Below are 17,446 nucleotides of genomic sequence, written 5' to 3'. Positions count from 1 at the left end.
TCAATCAAGCAAAGCAGCACCTTCATTCTTTCTGAGAATATATATAGCATATCATTTAACTTAGCCAACAACCCAATCACCCCCCTTTTTTCCATTGAAAGAAGTGAGATAGATGTCTCTAGGCTGAATTCATTCTGTGGTCACGGAGCAATGGTTTAATAGGAGGATCCACACTCCAGACTGAAGAAACATTGCAGTACAGGACTGTGCATGAGTTTTAAAAGGCTAGTCTGCAACTTTAAATTGGCTGTGGAGAAATTTGGTGGTCAGTGTGGCACTACATAATGGCAGTATTCATAAGGGAGAGGAAAAATGTCCCCAGTGTTTCAGCTTCAGGTTGTTTGCTTTCTCTCACTGCAGAGAACAGTGAGGGCAAAAACACCCCCACCACTGAGCTAATGTGAGATATTCATCCACATCTACGTATCATTAAAACTGCTTCATTCTAAATGATGTTTTCTCACATAGAGACCTTTCACCAAGGCAAGTGAAATCCCTCACTGACTGGCAACTAATTCATATTCATCATATGCAACAACTTGTCTGCTCTTTTCACAATTCGTCTTTATTAAAATATCACTAAAGTCAATGAATAAAGTAAAGCTTGTGCTAATTTCCTGCCTACATTAATTGCCAGAGTATGCATTAAGACGAAGTCAAGACGGACTTAAAGCATGGGATGACTGTACAGTTTCCAGGGAAACTGCAAACAAAGATAACACAAGTCATAAAATGAAGCTCTACCCAGGCCTGAAGTCTGCGATGTTTCTCGCCCCCTCAGATTCTGGGAGTTTGTTTTTTCCTCTGGCCCACAAGTGTTCCTTCAGATCCAGGAAGCCGTGTATACACTATCCTTGGAGAACTTTCCATCCGGGGTTGTTCTTTCATTATTCACACTGCCTCTCACTCAGTGATCAGAGAGCAGATTCTTTGGGGAACCAACAGGCTTGTATCGGACAACACATACACAGATTGCAAATGGCACAGTATTCTTACTGAACTACATCACAGCAGAGCTTGCAACTCTCACCACTAACGTGCTAAATATTTTATGGTAATGGCAAAAAGACCAACCATCATCGAAGAAGAATAAATCCATTTCATGCATCCTGAGAAACGTACGGGTAGTTGTATGTCAAGTTTAAAGAAACATTTAGAAAATAGGCTCACCTTTTAAGAGAAGAAGTGGGTGGTAATGAGTTATGTCAATTTAGTTACACTAAGGGACATTTTTGATTAAATTGTATTTATTTGTTTTAATGCAGCATACTTCACATTCTCGCACTTTTGGAAATGTATCACAAATTAACAGATGTAACTAGTTACTAATAATAAAATTAGCAAACTGCAATGAGAGAATTGTCAATGTCAATATAAAGTAGCAATATTTTAACTAAAGCACATTTTTTGCCTACTCTATGTACCCCTGTTCAAGGGTTGTTTGATGCCAGATCGATATGCCTCTCATATCCGTGGGTTACTGTGGAATACTGTACAAAAGTAGAGCCAGGAGGCATTTAGCTTTGCTAGCTAGCATAAGGACTGGAGGCAAGGCGAAACCCTGCTCTGTCTCACGCCTTTAAATCTCAGTTAGTAACTTGTTGTATCCAGTTTGTTTAATCTGCAACATTTAAAAATGATAAGCTGTATGGTGGGTTTACAGCAGTACATGCTGCATGCTACAGCAGTACCTCCAGTAAACAGCTTGTCTTTTTCTTTTTCTTTTTTTTTTAACTGAGAAGTCAAACAAGATACAACTTGCTAATATGTGAGCTTTAGAGGTGCTGGTAGGTGGATCTTGTCACCTTCACACAGAGTTTTCCCCTTGCATCTGCTCTTTATGCCGAGTTAAACTAACTGGCGCTCAGCTGTAGGCTTCATATCCAGCATATAGGCATGAAAGTGATATTGACATATTTTATCATAACCACAACTCTCAGCAAGAAAAATGCATCTCCCAAAATGTGAATATATTCCTTTGAGCTTGAATTGTTCTTAGGTCTTAAATAAAAGTAAAGCTGAACATATGCAACATTTTTGTCTCAACCCTGTGTGCACACAACAAACACTGTGGCATTTATATGCACACAGTTCCCTCTCACATTTGAATTTATTAGACTTTGTTGTTAGTTTTATCAGAGCCAAAGCTTTTTGGCAGCAAGGTCCTGTTTAAAGTCCTCGGGAGGACACTCTAACCTTTGTGCTTTATCAATATTATTTTTTCCATTAACTTCAGTCAGTCACAACAGTGCTGAAAACTGTACAATAAGAAGCTTTTTAATCAACCACGCCATCGGGATGGTTTGTGTTTGCTCGTTCTTGTAGAAGCAGAATTGATTGAAAAGCTGCAAGATGGCATTTAGCTTCACTGGGAATTATTTGAATTACCAGGAAAAAGGTCATGGCACAAAAATAGCCTTTATTGATAAATGGAATTAATTATATTAAGGCAACAGCAATACTGAGACTGACAGGGAGACTGTGTGAAAGGATGCATAATTTGGTTTTCCTAGCAGGTTGATGTGAACTTCTTTGTAAAATAAATGCATAAAAAAATAAGTAAAGAAAAAAATGAAATGACTACAAAGGATTTCAGAAATGACTGTCACTGTCTTTTGCTGGATCACTGGACTTCACATCCTCTGATTTGGAGCTCTGTTGAAACAAACAAAAATGCATAATGTAAACAAAGTTTGCTTTTACTCTTAGTTCGAGTTAAAACTTACTTAAAATATGTTCATGATGTTTAAATGGTAGTTTGTGTAAAAATGTTCAGATAATTGTGATCTTTACATTGCTTGGAAAAAACAAGGTAAGACTAATGTTTATATAAATCTGTAATACCTTCTTGAAGGAACTCAAAATCTGAGGAACTACGCTTACTCATTTTCTTCCCAAGAAAGAGATGAAAAGAACTTTAACATCTGTGCGATAAATAAGCTACCCAGCAGTCGGTTCGCTTAGCATAGCATTAAAACAGGAAACAGGGGGAAACTACCGGTAGTCTAGTTCTGCCCAAAGGTACAAAACTCACACCTAGGGGCAATGAAGAGCAGCCGATTAACCTAATGTGCATGTTTTTGGGACTGTGGGAGTGACGCCCAAGTACCTGGAGAAAACCCATGGGAGCTCAAGGAGAACACGCAAACTGTGTACCAAAGGGCCAAGAACCTGGAACCCTTTTGCCGTGAGGAGACAGCGCTAACCACTGCACCATCATGCATATTCCTTTTTACCTTTAGACAGAGCCTGACTAGATGTTTCCATTTGTCTTTATGCTAAATTAACTCTCTCCTGCCTGTAGCTTCATATCTAGGATGGTATTAATTCATCATTATAGCTCAGTCTCAGGCTAGAAAGTGGATAAGCAGACTAAAATGTAACCAATCAGTACCCAGTCTGTAGCACTATTTTTTCAAAGTTAACCTGAGGTTTCTCTTTGGGATTAGTCTCACCTTGGACTTGAAGAGGAGGTTAATGACACCCTTTGAACGCCTGTCTGCAGTTCGGTCAGAGGTCCCACAGACAGACATGCTCTTACTGTCCCTCCTGGCTCTGGCGGAGTCCACCTCCTCTGCACCCCCCACCACCGCCAAAGACAGACCTACAGACAGAATCAACTTTGGTGTTTGTGTCTCAGTGATTACCTGCTTACAATGACACCTCTGGCCCTTCTTGATGATTTTTTTTGGGACTGACTGTGCTCTTGCAGCTGTTGTACTGATGAAATGTGGAAATGTGTGCATTCTGGCAAAAATGGTGGCGCTGTGTTTATGTTTGGCAAACAACAGCTGGTTGTCGGTTTTATTAATCAGACATTGTGCATTAACACCAAAGTCGATGCTGGCTCAGCTGGCCTGGTCAAATAGGACAGGATGCCAGAGAAACATGAGTGAGTTGTGGTCTGATGCACTCTTCTGTAGTGTGGGTTATGTAACAATGAAACATGAACTGAATGAACCTACTGTTCAGAAAAGAAATTCTAACAGACATGACTGATTTACTAATTTGCCACCTTATAGCAGAGCTTATTAGGTCAGGCTATTACTGCAACACTCCCCAGCTTGCCAATTTGTTTTCAACAGTCCTGCCATGCCTTTGTGTGTGTTTTCCTTACAGTCAGATTCCCAGAATAGGAAAAAAAACATAGTACTGATTGACAGGGATAACTTAATTACACTACACTATACAGTGTCTGGTGGATTTGCTAATTTTTGTATGTTAGTCACCTGTGATGGCGGGCAGGGACCTGGAGTTGGCATTGGTCAGCAGCACATTTTCCTCATTTGGCTCGGACAGGTTGGTGTCACTGCGGAACTCCTGTTTCTTGGACAGCTAGAGGGAGACAGAGATCACAAAAAACTTAGCAGCAACAACAACACCTCCTAAACATCTGTTCACTTAATTTCACTTCTCAGCCTCCATCATATTTTCTCCTCTCTCATCCAATGATTTATCTCTCACTAAGGCTCATTCTCACCCGTTTGCAGTCCAGTGTGTTTGTCCTTTCTCTTTCCTCTGTGATGAAGATCATGCTGCTTCTCTTCTTCTTCTTCTTACTCTTCCTCAATTTGACCTCGGCATCGCCCACAGTCACCACCATCTCCTCCACTGTGCTTACACTCATGCTGCCACTGGAGCGCGGAAGGGTCCAGGAACTCGGTGACTCAGGGGGGAGGTCCCTGAGAAGAGGCAGAAATGGTGTGAGTAGCAAATTAAAGGAGAGAAATGTTGATTTTCATATCCAAGTTGTTCTGAGGTGACATTTCAGAAATCAGAAAGGTCTTTATTGTCATTGTAATTGAAGAGGTTTCACATTACTAGGAATTTGTCTTGGTGATTGGTGCATACATAGAACGTAACGAGTAACATATAATAGTAGAATAAAACAAAATAAAATAAGATAAGTAAAATAAATATGGTTCTGGAGGTAGTCCAAAAGTGAGGTAGTGCAGGGTGGAAGTATAGTGCAAGCAGGTGAGGTAAACAGTGCAAATGGTCAGCAGGTGGATAATGACATGAGCATAAAATGACATTAGCATAAATCAGTGCCTGTACTGAAGTAACTAAAGTGCAGAGCAGCATGTTAGTCAATTGGTGTTCAACAGTCCAACAGCAGAGGGGAAGAAGCTGTTCTTGTGGCGTGAGGTTTTGGTCCGAATGGACCGTAACCTCCTGCCTGAAGGGAGTTTCCTTGAACCTTTGCAGTGATGAGATGAGATGCTTTAATTTGGCCATATTGGTGGCCATTTTATTGCAATGTAATGTATCTTTAATGTATCTATCTGTATGCATACTGCAGATGAATCATTCTCGCATTGTCTTTTTGGGCTCTTTTAGCACTCTGAGGTTACTACATGTATTCATCTCTCAACAAATATATGTGTATATATACCTGTCTGCATGGGTCTTGGTGGGAGTCCCACATTCAGATCCCTGCAGCGAGGAGAGCGAGATGATGGACTGACGAATTGAGCGCAGCATGGAGCGTGGACGAGTGGACTTCCTCTCATCCAAGTCCGGCTGGAAATACAGAGTTGAACTACATTATATCCAGATAAAAAGACAATACTAAGCAAAAGGTATACTTTATAGACAATGAAAATGAAACAAAGTAGAAGTACATTTTAGAAAACACAAGAAAAGCAAAAGCAAGATACTCTTTAAAAAAAGCGTATCATCATACCTACTCATCATTAGTTAAATCACTCTTGGGCAGAGCCAATTTAGAAGTTAATGACCATATTTAGCCCCAGTCATACTATCCAAACCCTGTTTTGGTTGTAGAGAAATTTAAAGGTACAAATCCCCATATCAATACTCTTCTCTGAGGCGTTTTCTGAGTACTTTGATCTTTAAAATTCGCCTGAGTCAGCTCATTTGCAGCTTAATTAGCAGCTCTACCACAGAAACTCTGTCTCCTGCCTTGCAGAAAAGAACATGCTGGACTAGAGAGAAACACCATATTTCAGTAAAAAGCCTCCTATTCCCCTACATTTTCTCTCTTCTCCCATGCTTTTATGCCTGTTCTTACCAGCTCTCTCACGCCGTACTCTTTCTCCACTTTCTTCTTGAGCTGTTTGAAACACTCCTCCATGCGCTCATGAAAAGGACGCAGGTCATCCGTTACTCTCTTCCCGTGGAGAGAGATCCCTCCACCCAGTAATGGGATCTACAAATGCAAATGTTACAGTGTCAAACAGAATCTCCACACAACCATACGTGTCGCGCACATGTAGTCAAGAAATTGTGATCGTGTGTTTAGTACCTGCCATGCAATGAGGTCCTTCAGGCGCATCAGTTTATCTCTGTCCTCTGGGTGCTGCTGAATGTACTCTTCTGTAAAGAAAGCCTGATTGGAAGTATTAAAAACTGATTTAATGACTTTTCCTCCCACATGTGTTCTTTCAAACCACACTTATCTGATCCTATAGGGATATTAAAACACTGAATGGTGTTTGAAGGTGAACGCTAATAATATTTGGACTTAATTCATGATGAAAGATAAAACTTGCAGAAAAACGGTCTCTCAGACAAGTAACTTTTTATGGGCTTAATCATCATAGAAAAAAAAACCATGAATCTTTGTCATGGTTCCTTTTGAAGCTCTACAAACAATTACAATGAATCTGTGCTTGTTTAGATAAAAATGAAGGCCAGTGAATAAAACAAGCAAAAAACTATGTAAAACTGTGATGATGTAATAAACAAAATGGGTTATTTAAATACAACAACAAAAAACACAATGGACAGGAGTAAAGACCCATGTCCAACAGTGTAATATTATCATAATCAAACTCAATTTTACTCTCACTGGGAGCTTTATTTAATGGTCCAATGGTCATTAGCTGTCCTCAAAAAGCGTACTTGCAACAACAACAACAATAATAATAATATTTGTGCTGATACAGTTTACCTTTTCATACTTGGCAAAGCCACCCATGACAGCTGGATCCACAATGCCATTGAGCAGCATGGAAAGTGGGTTGATGGGAAGGCTCCAGTCAGCCTGGTATTGGTTAATCATTGTCAGAATCTTCTCATTGGTGGACTCCATGGTCTCTATTGCATTCTCCAATGGAGACAAGGTGGTCTGGACAAGGAGGTGATACAGGAGAATCAATGGACCCATAGTTTTCAGAGTGGGATGCAGAAATGTAGGAAAAAAGAAGGGAACAGCTCACAGCAAATATACTTGGCAACTACAGAGTGAAAACACCTTCTCACAGACTTACATGCTTCATGTCAGTGGCCTCAAACCAGCGCAGGATCCCGGGCAGCTTGTACTCAGTGGTGAAGGTTGTGCGTTCAATCCACATAGACTAAAACACAGGGATGGAAGGGGGGAAAATAGTTTATACTAACTGTTGGTTTAAATGTGTATTCTTAATCAATTCACACCTGTTTTTCTGTTGATAGTTCCTTTAATAAACCAATTTTATCTCATGGGGTCATTGTTAAGGTGAAAGCATTTCACAGAGTGACCTTGAAGGAATTTCAATTGGTGCAAAAGTTGGCACAGTGTTCCTATGTGCAAGTGTCTAATCCAGTTTTTCCTCTGTCTCTCCTCTTATGTTACATAGTTCCTTTGTTTCTCAGTTAGCTGTGGGAATCTTAAGGTTTCTTCTGTGATCTTGTCTATGGTGCCCCTGAGATGACGTCCATGCAGTTTTTTGGCAGCATGTTTATCTTCACATATAATAGAACATCTTTTGGGTGTTGTGTATGGAGCACTGAGTAGCAACACAAGCATTTTCTCTTGAGTCTTTGTCACATACTTGTGTGCCTCTTGTCGAAACAGTGGGAAGCAGTAGGCTGGAGCTGACAGAAATGCTTGTTTCAATTTAATACATCACTCTTCTGCTTGTTGTGACCAGGTAACAGGTGAGTGCATGCTGATGGTTTTCATATCTCTTGGAAAAGTGCTGCAAGTGATGCATAATTCATTGGCCGTTGCCTACAACAACCCGTCATCCCTAAAACTGTCTTCATCCGTGACATGAGAGTGAGTCAGAGGCCAAATGCCTTCTTACTTTTCAGAAAAAGCATACTGTGAGATAACATGTTTGATTAAAATACACACACTTATTCAGCAGCTTTGATCAGACTAATGCCATTGGATGAGGAGTCCCGTACTGATGGAGGTGCACCAGACATCATTTTGTCATGCTCTTCCATTTTCGCTCTACTCGAGGGTTAACTGTTATCTACCAGGGCCGCCACCCTGGTCAGTCTCTGAAAGATTTGTTTGGTGTACAGTTGGTGGTGCGAATCAGTTTACACAACAAATCTCGCCCTAATAGGTCCCATCCTTGTGTGGCATCAGATAGAGGAAAGAATGTGAAGTTGTATTACTTAGCATAGTCTCTGTAAAAAGGCCTGTAAATAGACACTGCTCAGTTACAGGTACCCTACTTTTACTGTTCATTTTGGTGTTTTCAGATTTATTAAATCTGTTGGGTTGTTTTATTTTTAAAAAAGAACCTATAGCATCTTCCATAAATGCTGTGGATTCTGTATATACACCTTTAAATGTATGCGGTTCTCCATTTGTTTCTGCCAATTTAACTGGTGATGCTTGGAGTTTCTGTCCTGAGAGCTCACCAACCTCACCGATCAGCTGCTCCGCGGTTTTTAAATATACTCTTGGTGCTACTAGAAATCGTTTAACATCTACTCAAAGGGAAACCAGGAATCTCATTTTTTGACCCTACATCAAAATAACTCCCCAATCACTTCCAATTCTCTATCTTGGGTTTAGTGTCACTTTTGTTCAATTCCAGTTTTTTCAGTCAGCATTCTCATTGGTGGAGGAGAATAAATCAGATCCCCACAAGGCTAAAATGCTATCAGGAGACCAAATTACATCCATGCTTCTTCTCTTTGGTTCTGTATAGGCCTATTTGTCCTAATGCTTCCATATCGGCGATAGCAGCAGCTGGAGGTGTTTTGTTTTTGGGTTGTCCGTTATTCTTATGAACAACTTGAGGGATTTTTTTCAAATTTGGCACTAACATCTACTTGGAACCAAGACTGAGCCGGTGAGATTTTGGTGTGATTTCTGTGACAATACATTTTTAACTCAACTCAAGAATTCTTATGCTACTTATGATAAAATTTCACATAAATGTCTTACAATTGTATTTTATATCCAAAACGTCCAAGGTCAATTTTGCTGTCCATTTTCTGTCCATTATTCAGCACTATAACTCAGGAACAGAAGGGACCATGTGACTATATTATGCATTGGGTACTGAATGCTAATACTCATACTGAATAAGATACTGAATTTATGTGCACCTTGAAACTGTGCAGATTGTGTGGATCTCCTGTGCTGCTGGTTTGAAGATATGTGCCAAGCATCCACGATTTATTTTGTAACTTCTTCATATTCTATCAGAATCAGCTCTGAGTCTGTTTTTTTTGCTTCTCTCAATGAACTTAACACACTAATAGATACAGGGAAGTACTCCACCACAATCTCAACGGTTTTGTTGATATTGATACTGCTCTCAAAACCTTTGATGAATGTCTTGACAGACATGCATGTAAACTGCAGCTTGAGTGGTGCACACATATATACAACAACAAGGTAGTAATTCAAGTTCTCAGTGCTTCTCCGTTTTTACTCTCTCATTGGCCACTTTCTCTACCTCTTTGGACAATTAGATAATTAATCTTACATTATAATAAGCTGATGTCTCATCTCTTTCCCCCTCTGAAAAGTAATCTGATGTCTGAAAAAAGTAATCTGACGTTGTATCATATAATCGTATCTCAGCCTGCGTTTGAATATTAATTTATGGGAAAGAAACTCGTCGTTTCAGACTGATAACAACTCAAGTACACAAGAGCATCTGAAATACTTTCATGGTGCCTGTGGTCATAAATCTTTTCAAAAAAACAACTCACAGCAAACTCATTGTTGGGGTCCACAGGTCCTTTCCGAACAGGCCTGGAATAGTGGAACCGCTGCACGTAGTTGGACTTGTAGAAGCTGCAAATGATGTAAGAACAGGGAGATAGAGGTTGAAGTCAAATAAAGAAAAAGTACATTATCAGAATTGCCGATTTTTTTTTCCAAAGCTCATCATTTCACAGACATTCATGTTTTGCTTTATGAAAATAAATATGCTGACTTGATAATCTGGTCAGGAACGGGCTTGTTCTTCAGGCGAGGAGGAATCTCAAGGACTGGCTGCACTGTGAAACACTGGATATCTGGTTCACATCACTCAGGAATGAATCATCACTGATGATTTTGATGTCTGGTATGTTATGTTATGTTTTCTGTTTTCCATGCACATCCACATATGTCATTTGTGCTACCAGAAGGATACACTGAAGTGGAGAGTGCATGATATCGTCTCCCGGCATGGTGGTGGTGTTGAGGCGCACTGCGCTGGGGAACTGGCTCATCAGCTGGTTCTGAAAGTCCTCTCTGCGTTCATACTCTTTGCCGCGGTGGATAAACACCTTGTTCTGAAGACACAGAAAATGAATTGGTGTTAATGATGATGAAACAATAAGCCCTTATTCATCCTGTAATCAACGCAGGGAAATTCTTTTCTTCTTTTGACTTCAATAGGACAGTTCATCAAGAGCTGGTGGACATTATATTTAAGACTATCATGACTTACTTTAGTGGTGCAGTTAAAATCCAAAGCACAAAAGTAGACCTGCGCCTGGCCTCCATTCACTGCCCTGCCCTGCTCCCCTTAACAATGAATTGTACTCCTTACCACAGCAGGTTAACACATCTAATTAATCCAGGAACTATAAACAGCAGGTCATTTTATTTCTGCAGTTTGCTGAAAATCACAGATCCACAATGTTCCTGTAAGGTTCTTTATGTCCCATTCTGCTTACTGTCTTGCCGAAGTGTTTAGAAACTTGTCGAATGCTGCAGTTTTAAATAGCTTAGCTTCAGTGCTGATAATGGGAAAAAAAGTTTTTCTGACACCTTATCCACCAGGAAAAAGAGTCAGGGTGTGTGTGTGTGCGTGTACTTCTATTCTATGAAAAGGGAGAATATTTTTTTGTAATACTGTTGTGACAAACACAAACCCTGAGGAATGGAGGGTAGCCCTGTCCATAGTAGCCCACAGCAAAATAGTCTGGCTTCGGCCTCAAGATCTTCATAATGTTCTCATAGAACTTGGCTTGTTTTTCCTGCAGAAAGAGAAGAAGACAGAGACAGACGATGTGTTCAGGGGAGAGTTTCAGATGTGCACTGTGTGCAGCCATAGCAGTTTTATCAGCGAATGCCAATGACAAAGCTACCCTCAGCAGAATGCTGGGCCTTTGAGGGTGATAGATGCAGGAAAAAAAAAAAAGTGCACGGCATCCAAGGGTAATGTCTGTCATTTATATAACCACATAAATTCAGCATTAGCAGAGAGAACCACTGCTGCAGTCATATAAAGAGAGAGAGAGAGATTTTTCAGTTGTTGGGAAAAGTGTAATTCTCTGAGGGGAGGGGAAAGAAGAGTTGAATGAAGGGGAGATAGAGGAGAAGGTGGTGCTGAAGAACAAGTCAGGATTTGGGTATGGAGGGAAACACTTCTGTTGTGGTGCCAAAGCCAGGGATGAAAGAAACAAAGGAGCAACTGAGAGGACAAAGTAAGAAGGATTAGGAGGGGTTTGAAGTTGCAGATTGGCAATGAGGAAACAGACTTTTGGGGTCATATGGTAATTGTAGAAGTTCAGCCCTTTAGCAGAAATAATTTAAAAAGAGAAAAATAGGTCAAATAGGTATTCATTTTTAAATGTGGACGAATGGTTGTTTGAGAGCATAGATGACTCGTGTGGAAACTGTTCTTTGAGAGCAATTTTACTAGATTCAGTTTTAAAATATAAAGACCAACCATCACTCACGTATTAAATCTAACGTAAGCAACAGCTGTAATGGAAGTGACATGTGATGCCTCAACTATCAAAAGCTTGAATAAATTGCCTGAATTCTCTTCCTTTCCTACAAACCCCACCATTTGCACACAAGAACATTTATAATATCTGCCAAGAGAATTTTGTGGAGAAAGAAATACAGAAAAAAGTGAGGTCATGATTATTTTGCAGAAGATACAGCATGAAGGTTTGAGATTGTCGAGTCTTACCAGTCTCTTGCTGAGTAATTCGTAGTCAAAGATCTCGTTTTCATACTGTTCAGCTAGTTCCTTACACAGCGTGATGGCCTCTTCCCACATCTAAACACACACATAACAACATAAAGAAGTGCTCTTCAATACACTATCCGCTAATATATCAGCAGCATGTGCCATGATGGAAATTCATCTCATGAAAACCTTTTTCCAAGTCTCTGGAGAGAGAAAGAGAGAGAGAGGAAAATGCCCCTATCACTGCTTCAAAGAACACAAAGCACTCAGGGAGAATACAAAATGAATGTGACACCGACAGAGCGCTCAGAGACGATGTCTGCATGATTACAACACCTTCTCAACCTTAAAAGATACAGAAGGTGTGGCACACGGGAGGAACATTTTATAAAATAAAAAGTATGCGCAATGAATTCTGAATTGAAGCGCTCTTTCTTATTCCACAGTATAATACCAATAATAATAATAATTTAATTTCTCAAGTGTCCTGCTAAAGAATGCAATACGTGCACTCCAGAGTGAAGAATCTTACCACGATTAACTTCATCATCATATTGCTATGTGATAGTTGCAAACAGTGCTGACCTTGCCCTTGTCAAAGTAGTCAATGATGGTGTCGTAGAGTGTCTCTTTGAGCTGTCGTTGGGTTTGGGAGCCGTGGGACTCAAACTGGGGGCTACACGTCTCATCTAACCACTGGAATGAAGACAGGATAGAAGACACAGGCACAAAGAAGAGAGATACAGTAAGTATAATTTCTTTTTTGCAGTCAGACTAACTGTTTCTTACTATCCCATTTATCATGATGTTAATGATGTTGAGACGGGAATAACATAGAGCCTGAAGTTCCTGCGGTGATAAATCAATATTAGTCCTAAGCAGTGTGCACAAAAACATGCAGCAATGCTCATTTATTATGTAAATGATACAACAGTTAATCTTCCGTTACTTAAATTACACAGAATTTAGAAGCAAAACAAAAAGTACATGGTAATCTCCAAAACTGACTTTATTATTGGAAATGTTCTGTCTGCTTCAGAAAGTGGGGAAGAAGAGGATTAGAGCATGATGTGCATTACAGCTCATTCTTTGCAGTAATGAGAAATGGGTCTGACAGGACTGACACCAGGACTGAATGGAGCTTATAAAGAACATTATAGAGTTCATCTGCTTTGATGTAATGATACTAGACAGGAGATCGAGAGACAGAGAGAAAAAGAGAGAGTGAGAGTGTGTGTGTGTGTGTGTGTGAGAGAGAGAGAGAGAGAGAGAGAGCTACCCCCAGCCCTCTGTGAGCCTCTAAGTGTCTCATAAAAGAGATGAAAAGACAAAAGAGGTCAAACGCAGTCAGACACATGCACAGGCATACAAAGCTGCACACATACACACATTTACTGCATCAATCGCCATAGTGACGAAGCCTCAGTGGCCCATGCTATGCCATAAACTCACCTCTGCGCTTCATCATTTGGAGGCCAGAAACACAGCAACCATTTATCAGCTAATAAAAAACAGTCTCACTCGTGGCAGACGGACAAGTAATTAGACCGAACAAGACTCATTAAATGACAATATCACTCTTAATGTGTTTCTGTGTGTGTCTCTGTGTCCTACCTTGAGCAGACGAGAGTGGAGCAGCAGCGTGTATGCTGCTTCGGTGTAGTTCTCACCTTCCAGGTGAAGGTCTCTCAACTTATAGAGGTACCTGAGCACACACGTGGACAAGCAAGCACATACAGTCAGAGGTCAAGTAAAATTTATTATGCAAATTAGACATGACTCCACTAGGTGCCACTGTTGGGCAACTTGAAGACGTGCATGAATTAATCACAAGTGTGTCGCCGTCTTAGTCAATCTGTCTCTGTCACACACGCATGCTCATGGGCACCAAAATATACCAGAAATACACAACGTAGAAGGGCATTGAAGAGGGCGCGCACACACTCACTCACTCACACGCACACACACACGTTTACACACAAAAGACAATTTAACGTTTGTCTTCTTAAACGTCTGACAGATGTTTTGTAGCCCAATACTGTTTTAAAAGCCTGACAAGGAGGAAAATGGGAATGTTGGCCTGCTAGTGAACCAGCTTATTCTTCAAATGACTCTTTTGTTATTTTTTACTGTTGATCCTTTTCTGTCTCCAACATCTGGAGAAAACATTTTGCCACTTGGGCAGAGATTTTCTTGCTAAGGCCGTGATGACAAAGCGAGCAAGCAGTGGCTTCTAGATTCTTCTAGTATAGATGCACTCTGAGGTCAGCTGTGACTTTTAACCAACTCAGTCCATGTTCCATCGTTTTATGGCTGCAGAGTCTGCACGTTCTGTTGGTTAGGCCAATCCAGCTGCTGCTGACAGAGTGAATCAATAAAAACATACAGTCCTTCTCTTGCTATCTTCTGAGTTTACCTTCACACTCTTCCACCTTTTAGTTTGACTAACCTTTCACTGTAGTCTTCTTCACCAGAAACCTTGTTGGTTTACAGTCCATAAATGCTGAAAACTACATCTTTTTGTCCTCTTTAGGCATGAAACAAGCTGTCACACAAGGCCACTAAGAAGATTTCGATTATTTAGTGTTTATATTACAAAAGTGAGAAAATTACTTTAAGTGGATTCAAGAAAGTTAGTAAGAGTATGTATAAACATGAAAAAACACTTACTTTTATCCTGCTACAATGTGATGAACAAAGGAAATTCATGTGGTACTCACAGCTACAAAATATTTAAATAAGTTGTGTATTCTAGCGAGACAGTTACACAAATTAGAAAACAAAAAATTTATTTGGCAGTGGCATGATAGTAAGTAACAGTTTTACTGATATCTGACAAAGTTCTTGTTAGTGCAAAATGCTCAGCTCCTGTTTAATAACTGTGAAAACACAGTAGGGCCTATGCTATAAAGATTAGGAATATAATACATATTGCATATAATTAGTACAGCATGCATAATCGTATTGAGTTTACAAAAAAAAAAAAAGACTGGGGAAAAACTTTTAGTAAATGGACGCACTGAGGGAAATTAAAAACAAAACAGTGTAAGTTTATTTAATTGGTAACTCTGAACTTACAGATGGCGGCAGAAAGGGAATTCTGAATGACTGTGACATATTAGGTTTAACTTGTTCTCCAAATATAGGAAACATTGAAGCTGAGATCATATTCAGTAGCCATGTTAACTTTCCAGCAATTTAGCTGTAAATTTAATGTTCCATAATTCCCAACATAAATATAATTATCATAACATAATTAGTAGCGGGTTTTTATTATCCACGCATGGCCTGTAGTGATTCAGACAGATTTTTGTGTAATATTCAGGTTCATTATATAACACATACATAGAGCTTAAATGTGTATTTGCATTAAACAAGTTTTGTTTCCTAACATCAACCAGCAAGCCGACCAAATATTACTGTATTCTCCACAGGATAGACCGAGGCAGCTGATCAACCACAGAGTTGAGCCCATATTCACACATACAAATAACTAATTATATCTATAAGCAATTGCCAGATATGCACTGCGGGACCTCACAGGATCTGTATTCCCCCCCTCTCTCTCTATCTCCCTCTCTCTCCTGCCATCATGCCAATCATGTCTCTCTTTCTCGCTGCTCCCCCTCCAGTCAGACCAAAAGCTGATCCTGAGGATTTTGACATTAATTCAGTGGGACTCATATAATCCCTTGTCAGATTATGGAGCCATAGACACACACACACACACACACACACACACACACTTTCAGACCCACACGTTCATGCACATACAACACTATAAATCACTTAAAATTATATTATGTCCAATTCAGCACGTAAATACCTGATATACATCCCCTCACGGTTGATGTCCTTGTAAAAGTTCTGCAAAATCAAAAGGAGAGGTCAGGTTAGTGCCAGTTTACATGTGCATGTGTGTGTGTGTGTGTGTGTGTATGTGTAACAGAGAGGGATTTTTGAAGCACTGTACATACTGCAATTCCCTAATTTTGTATTTGTGCAGCTGAGTGTTTGTCAAAACGGCTGTATGTGTGCATGGTGTGTGTCTTGCTGTATACCTTTGATTACTTTTGTGTATTAATGTGTGGGAGAATGTGCATGCGAATTGGTTAGTTAAGCAGCAACAAACTCCCAGTTTAATGAAGTTTAATGACACCTACAGAGAACAGAGGAGTGGAACGAAGTGGTGTAACTCCCCCTCCCACCACCAGTATGAGCCAGCAGACACAATATGCACACACAAACACATGCGCACACAAATGCAAAAAAAAAAAAAAAATCATGTATATCCACTTGGAAGACAATCTATAGCAGATCTAAACCATCAGCTTTTATGCATCTTTGTTAACTGACAACACACTGATTGGCAACTGTTGAAAAATTCCCACACATATCTATATCTTATGTGAAGGATGTAATACTATAATGCAATACTAACATGCTTTGGTGACCAGCTGTGTGTGCGCGTGTATGTGTTTCTGAATGCGTAAAAATATATTTATGTTTCTTTGGAAACATAAATACATTGTACCTATGTGACTGTGTATGTATGTGTGTATTTCCTAAGTAGAGTTAGCCTCTGGGGGCTGCCCTGCATAGGAAAGTGCTGCTAGCCTGCAGAGGGGATTTCTTGAGCTGGCCAGAAAATAAAAGAGAATAGCTAATGGGCAGCTGCTGGAGGGTACAAGCTAAACACCTCTGCCATGTGCCAGCAGCATCTCCTCCTCAGGGAGAAAATAACACATTATAAGACGCAAACAGACATGCATCCATTCATCACTGATCGATCCTCCTAAATCTTCGCATCTCAGAAATGCCTTCAAAAATGAACATTCTAGGAAAGGAATGAGGAATAAAAAGAACCCATGTAAAATTAGAAAGACTGATTTTAAAGGAGGAATAATTCGATTTATTCTGACGATCTCATGACGGGTAGACGGGATCTGTTACTAAACCTGAGAATACCATGGGGGAGAATCTGATTAGGAGATCATATAAGAAAAAGGATGTTGAACAGACAGCAGCTGATGCAACCATCTGCAAACAGAGACCAGACACAGAGATGAATCTTTTCCTTTAGATAAACCAGCACACAAATAAAAATGTGCAAAATTAATATAAGGACCCCAGCATGTAAGGCAAGACATAAAATCAGGTTTTCGTAAAGAGCTCTTCAGTCAGTGCGGCTCTTTTGGCATGGCTGAGATTATTCACGAGGGTCCTTAGGGAACAAATTCACTTACTTGTCTCTTCTTACATTAGTCTTTCAATTAATAATGAGTTTATTGATGTGTGTATAAGTGTGTCGGTGTGTGCATGTCTGAGAT

General features: G+C 39.9%; 1 protein-coding gene across 1 annotated transcript in view; it reads right to left on the bottom strand.

Annotated features, from left to right (window-relative positions):
- Nucleotides 1–1,656: 1,656 nt before the first annotated feature.
- LOC124067783 (dedicator of cytokinesis protein 2-like) overlaps nt 1,657–17,446 on the bottom strand; it is a 90,003-nt gene continuing 74,213 nt past the window's right edge. The window contains exons 35-51 of the mRNA XM_046405385.1: nt 15,943–15,983; nt 13,731–13,821; nt 12,702–12,812; nt 12,117–12,206; nt 11,068–11,172; nt 10,341–10,482; nt 10,140–10,221; nt 9,913–9,997; nt 7,236–7,322; nt 6,917–7,093; nt 6,269–6,352; nt 6,035–6,172; nt 5,396–5,523; nt 4,481–4,682; nt 4,230–4,335; nt 3,456–3,604; nt 1,657–2,655 (exon numbers count right to left, since the gene is read on the bottom strand). Coding sequence (XP_046261341.1) covers nt 2,593–2,655; nt 3,456–3,604; nt 4,230–4,335; nt 4,481–4,682; nt 5,396–5,523; nt 6,035–6,172; nt 6,269–6,352; nt 6,917–7,093; nt 7,236–7,322; nt 9,913–9,997; nt 10,140–10,221; nt 10,341–10,482; nt 11,068–11,172; nt 12,117–12,206; nt 12,702–12,812; nt 13,731–13,821; nt 15,943–15,983 — 1,881 coding nt within the window. The 3' untranslated portion in view covers nt 1,657–2,592. The remainder of the gene's footprint in view (nt 2,656–3,455; nt 3,605–4,229; nt 4,336–4,480; nt 4,683–5,395; nt 5,524–6,034; nt 6,173–6,268; nt 6,353–6,916; nt 7,094–7,235; nt 7,323–9,912; nt 9,998–10,139; nt 10,222–10,340; nt 10,483–11,067; nt 11,173–12,116; nt 12,207–12,701; nt 12,813–13,730; nt 13,822–15,942; nt 15,984–17,446) is intronic.

The sequence above is a fragment of the Scatophagus argus genome, chromosome 12, assembly GCF_020382885.2.
Source record: "Scatophagus argus isolate fScaArg1 chromosome 12, fScaArg1.pri, whole genome shotgun sequence".
Classification (NCBI taxonomy): Eukaryota; Metazoa; Chordata; class Actinopteri; family Scatophagidae; genus Scatophagus; species Scatophagus argus.
Note: the sequence above shows the minus strand (reverse complement) of the source record. Positions and strands in the feature narration are given on the sequence as shown.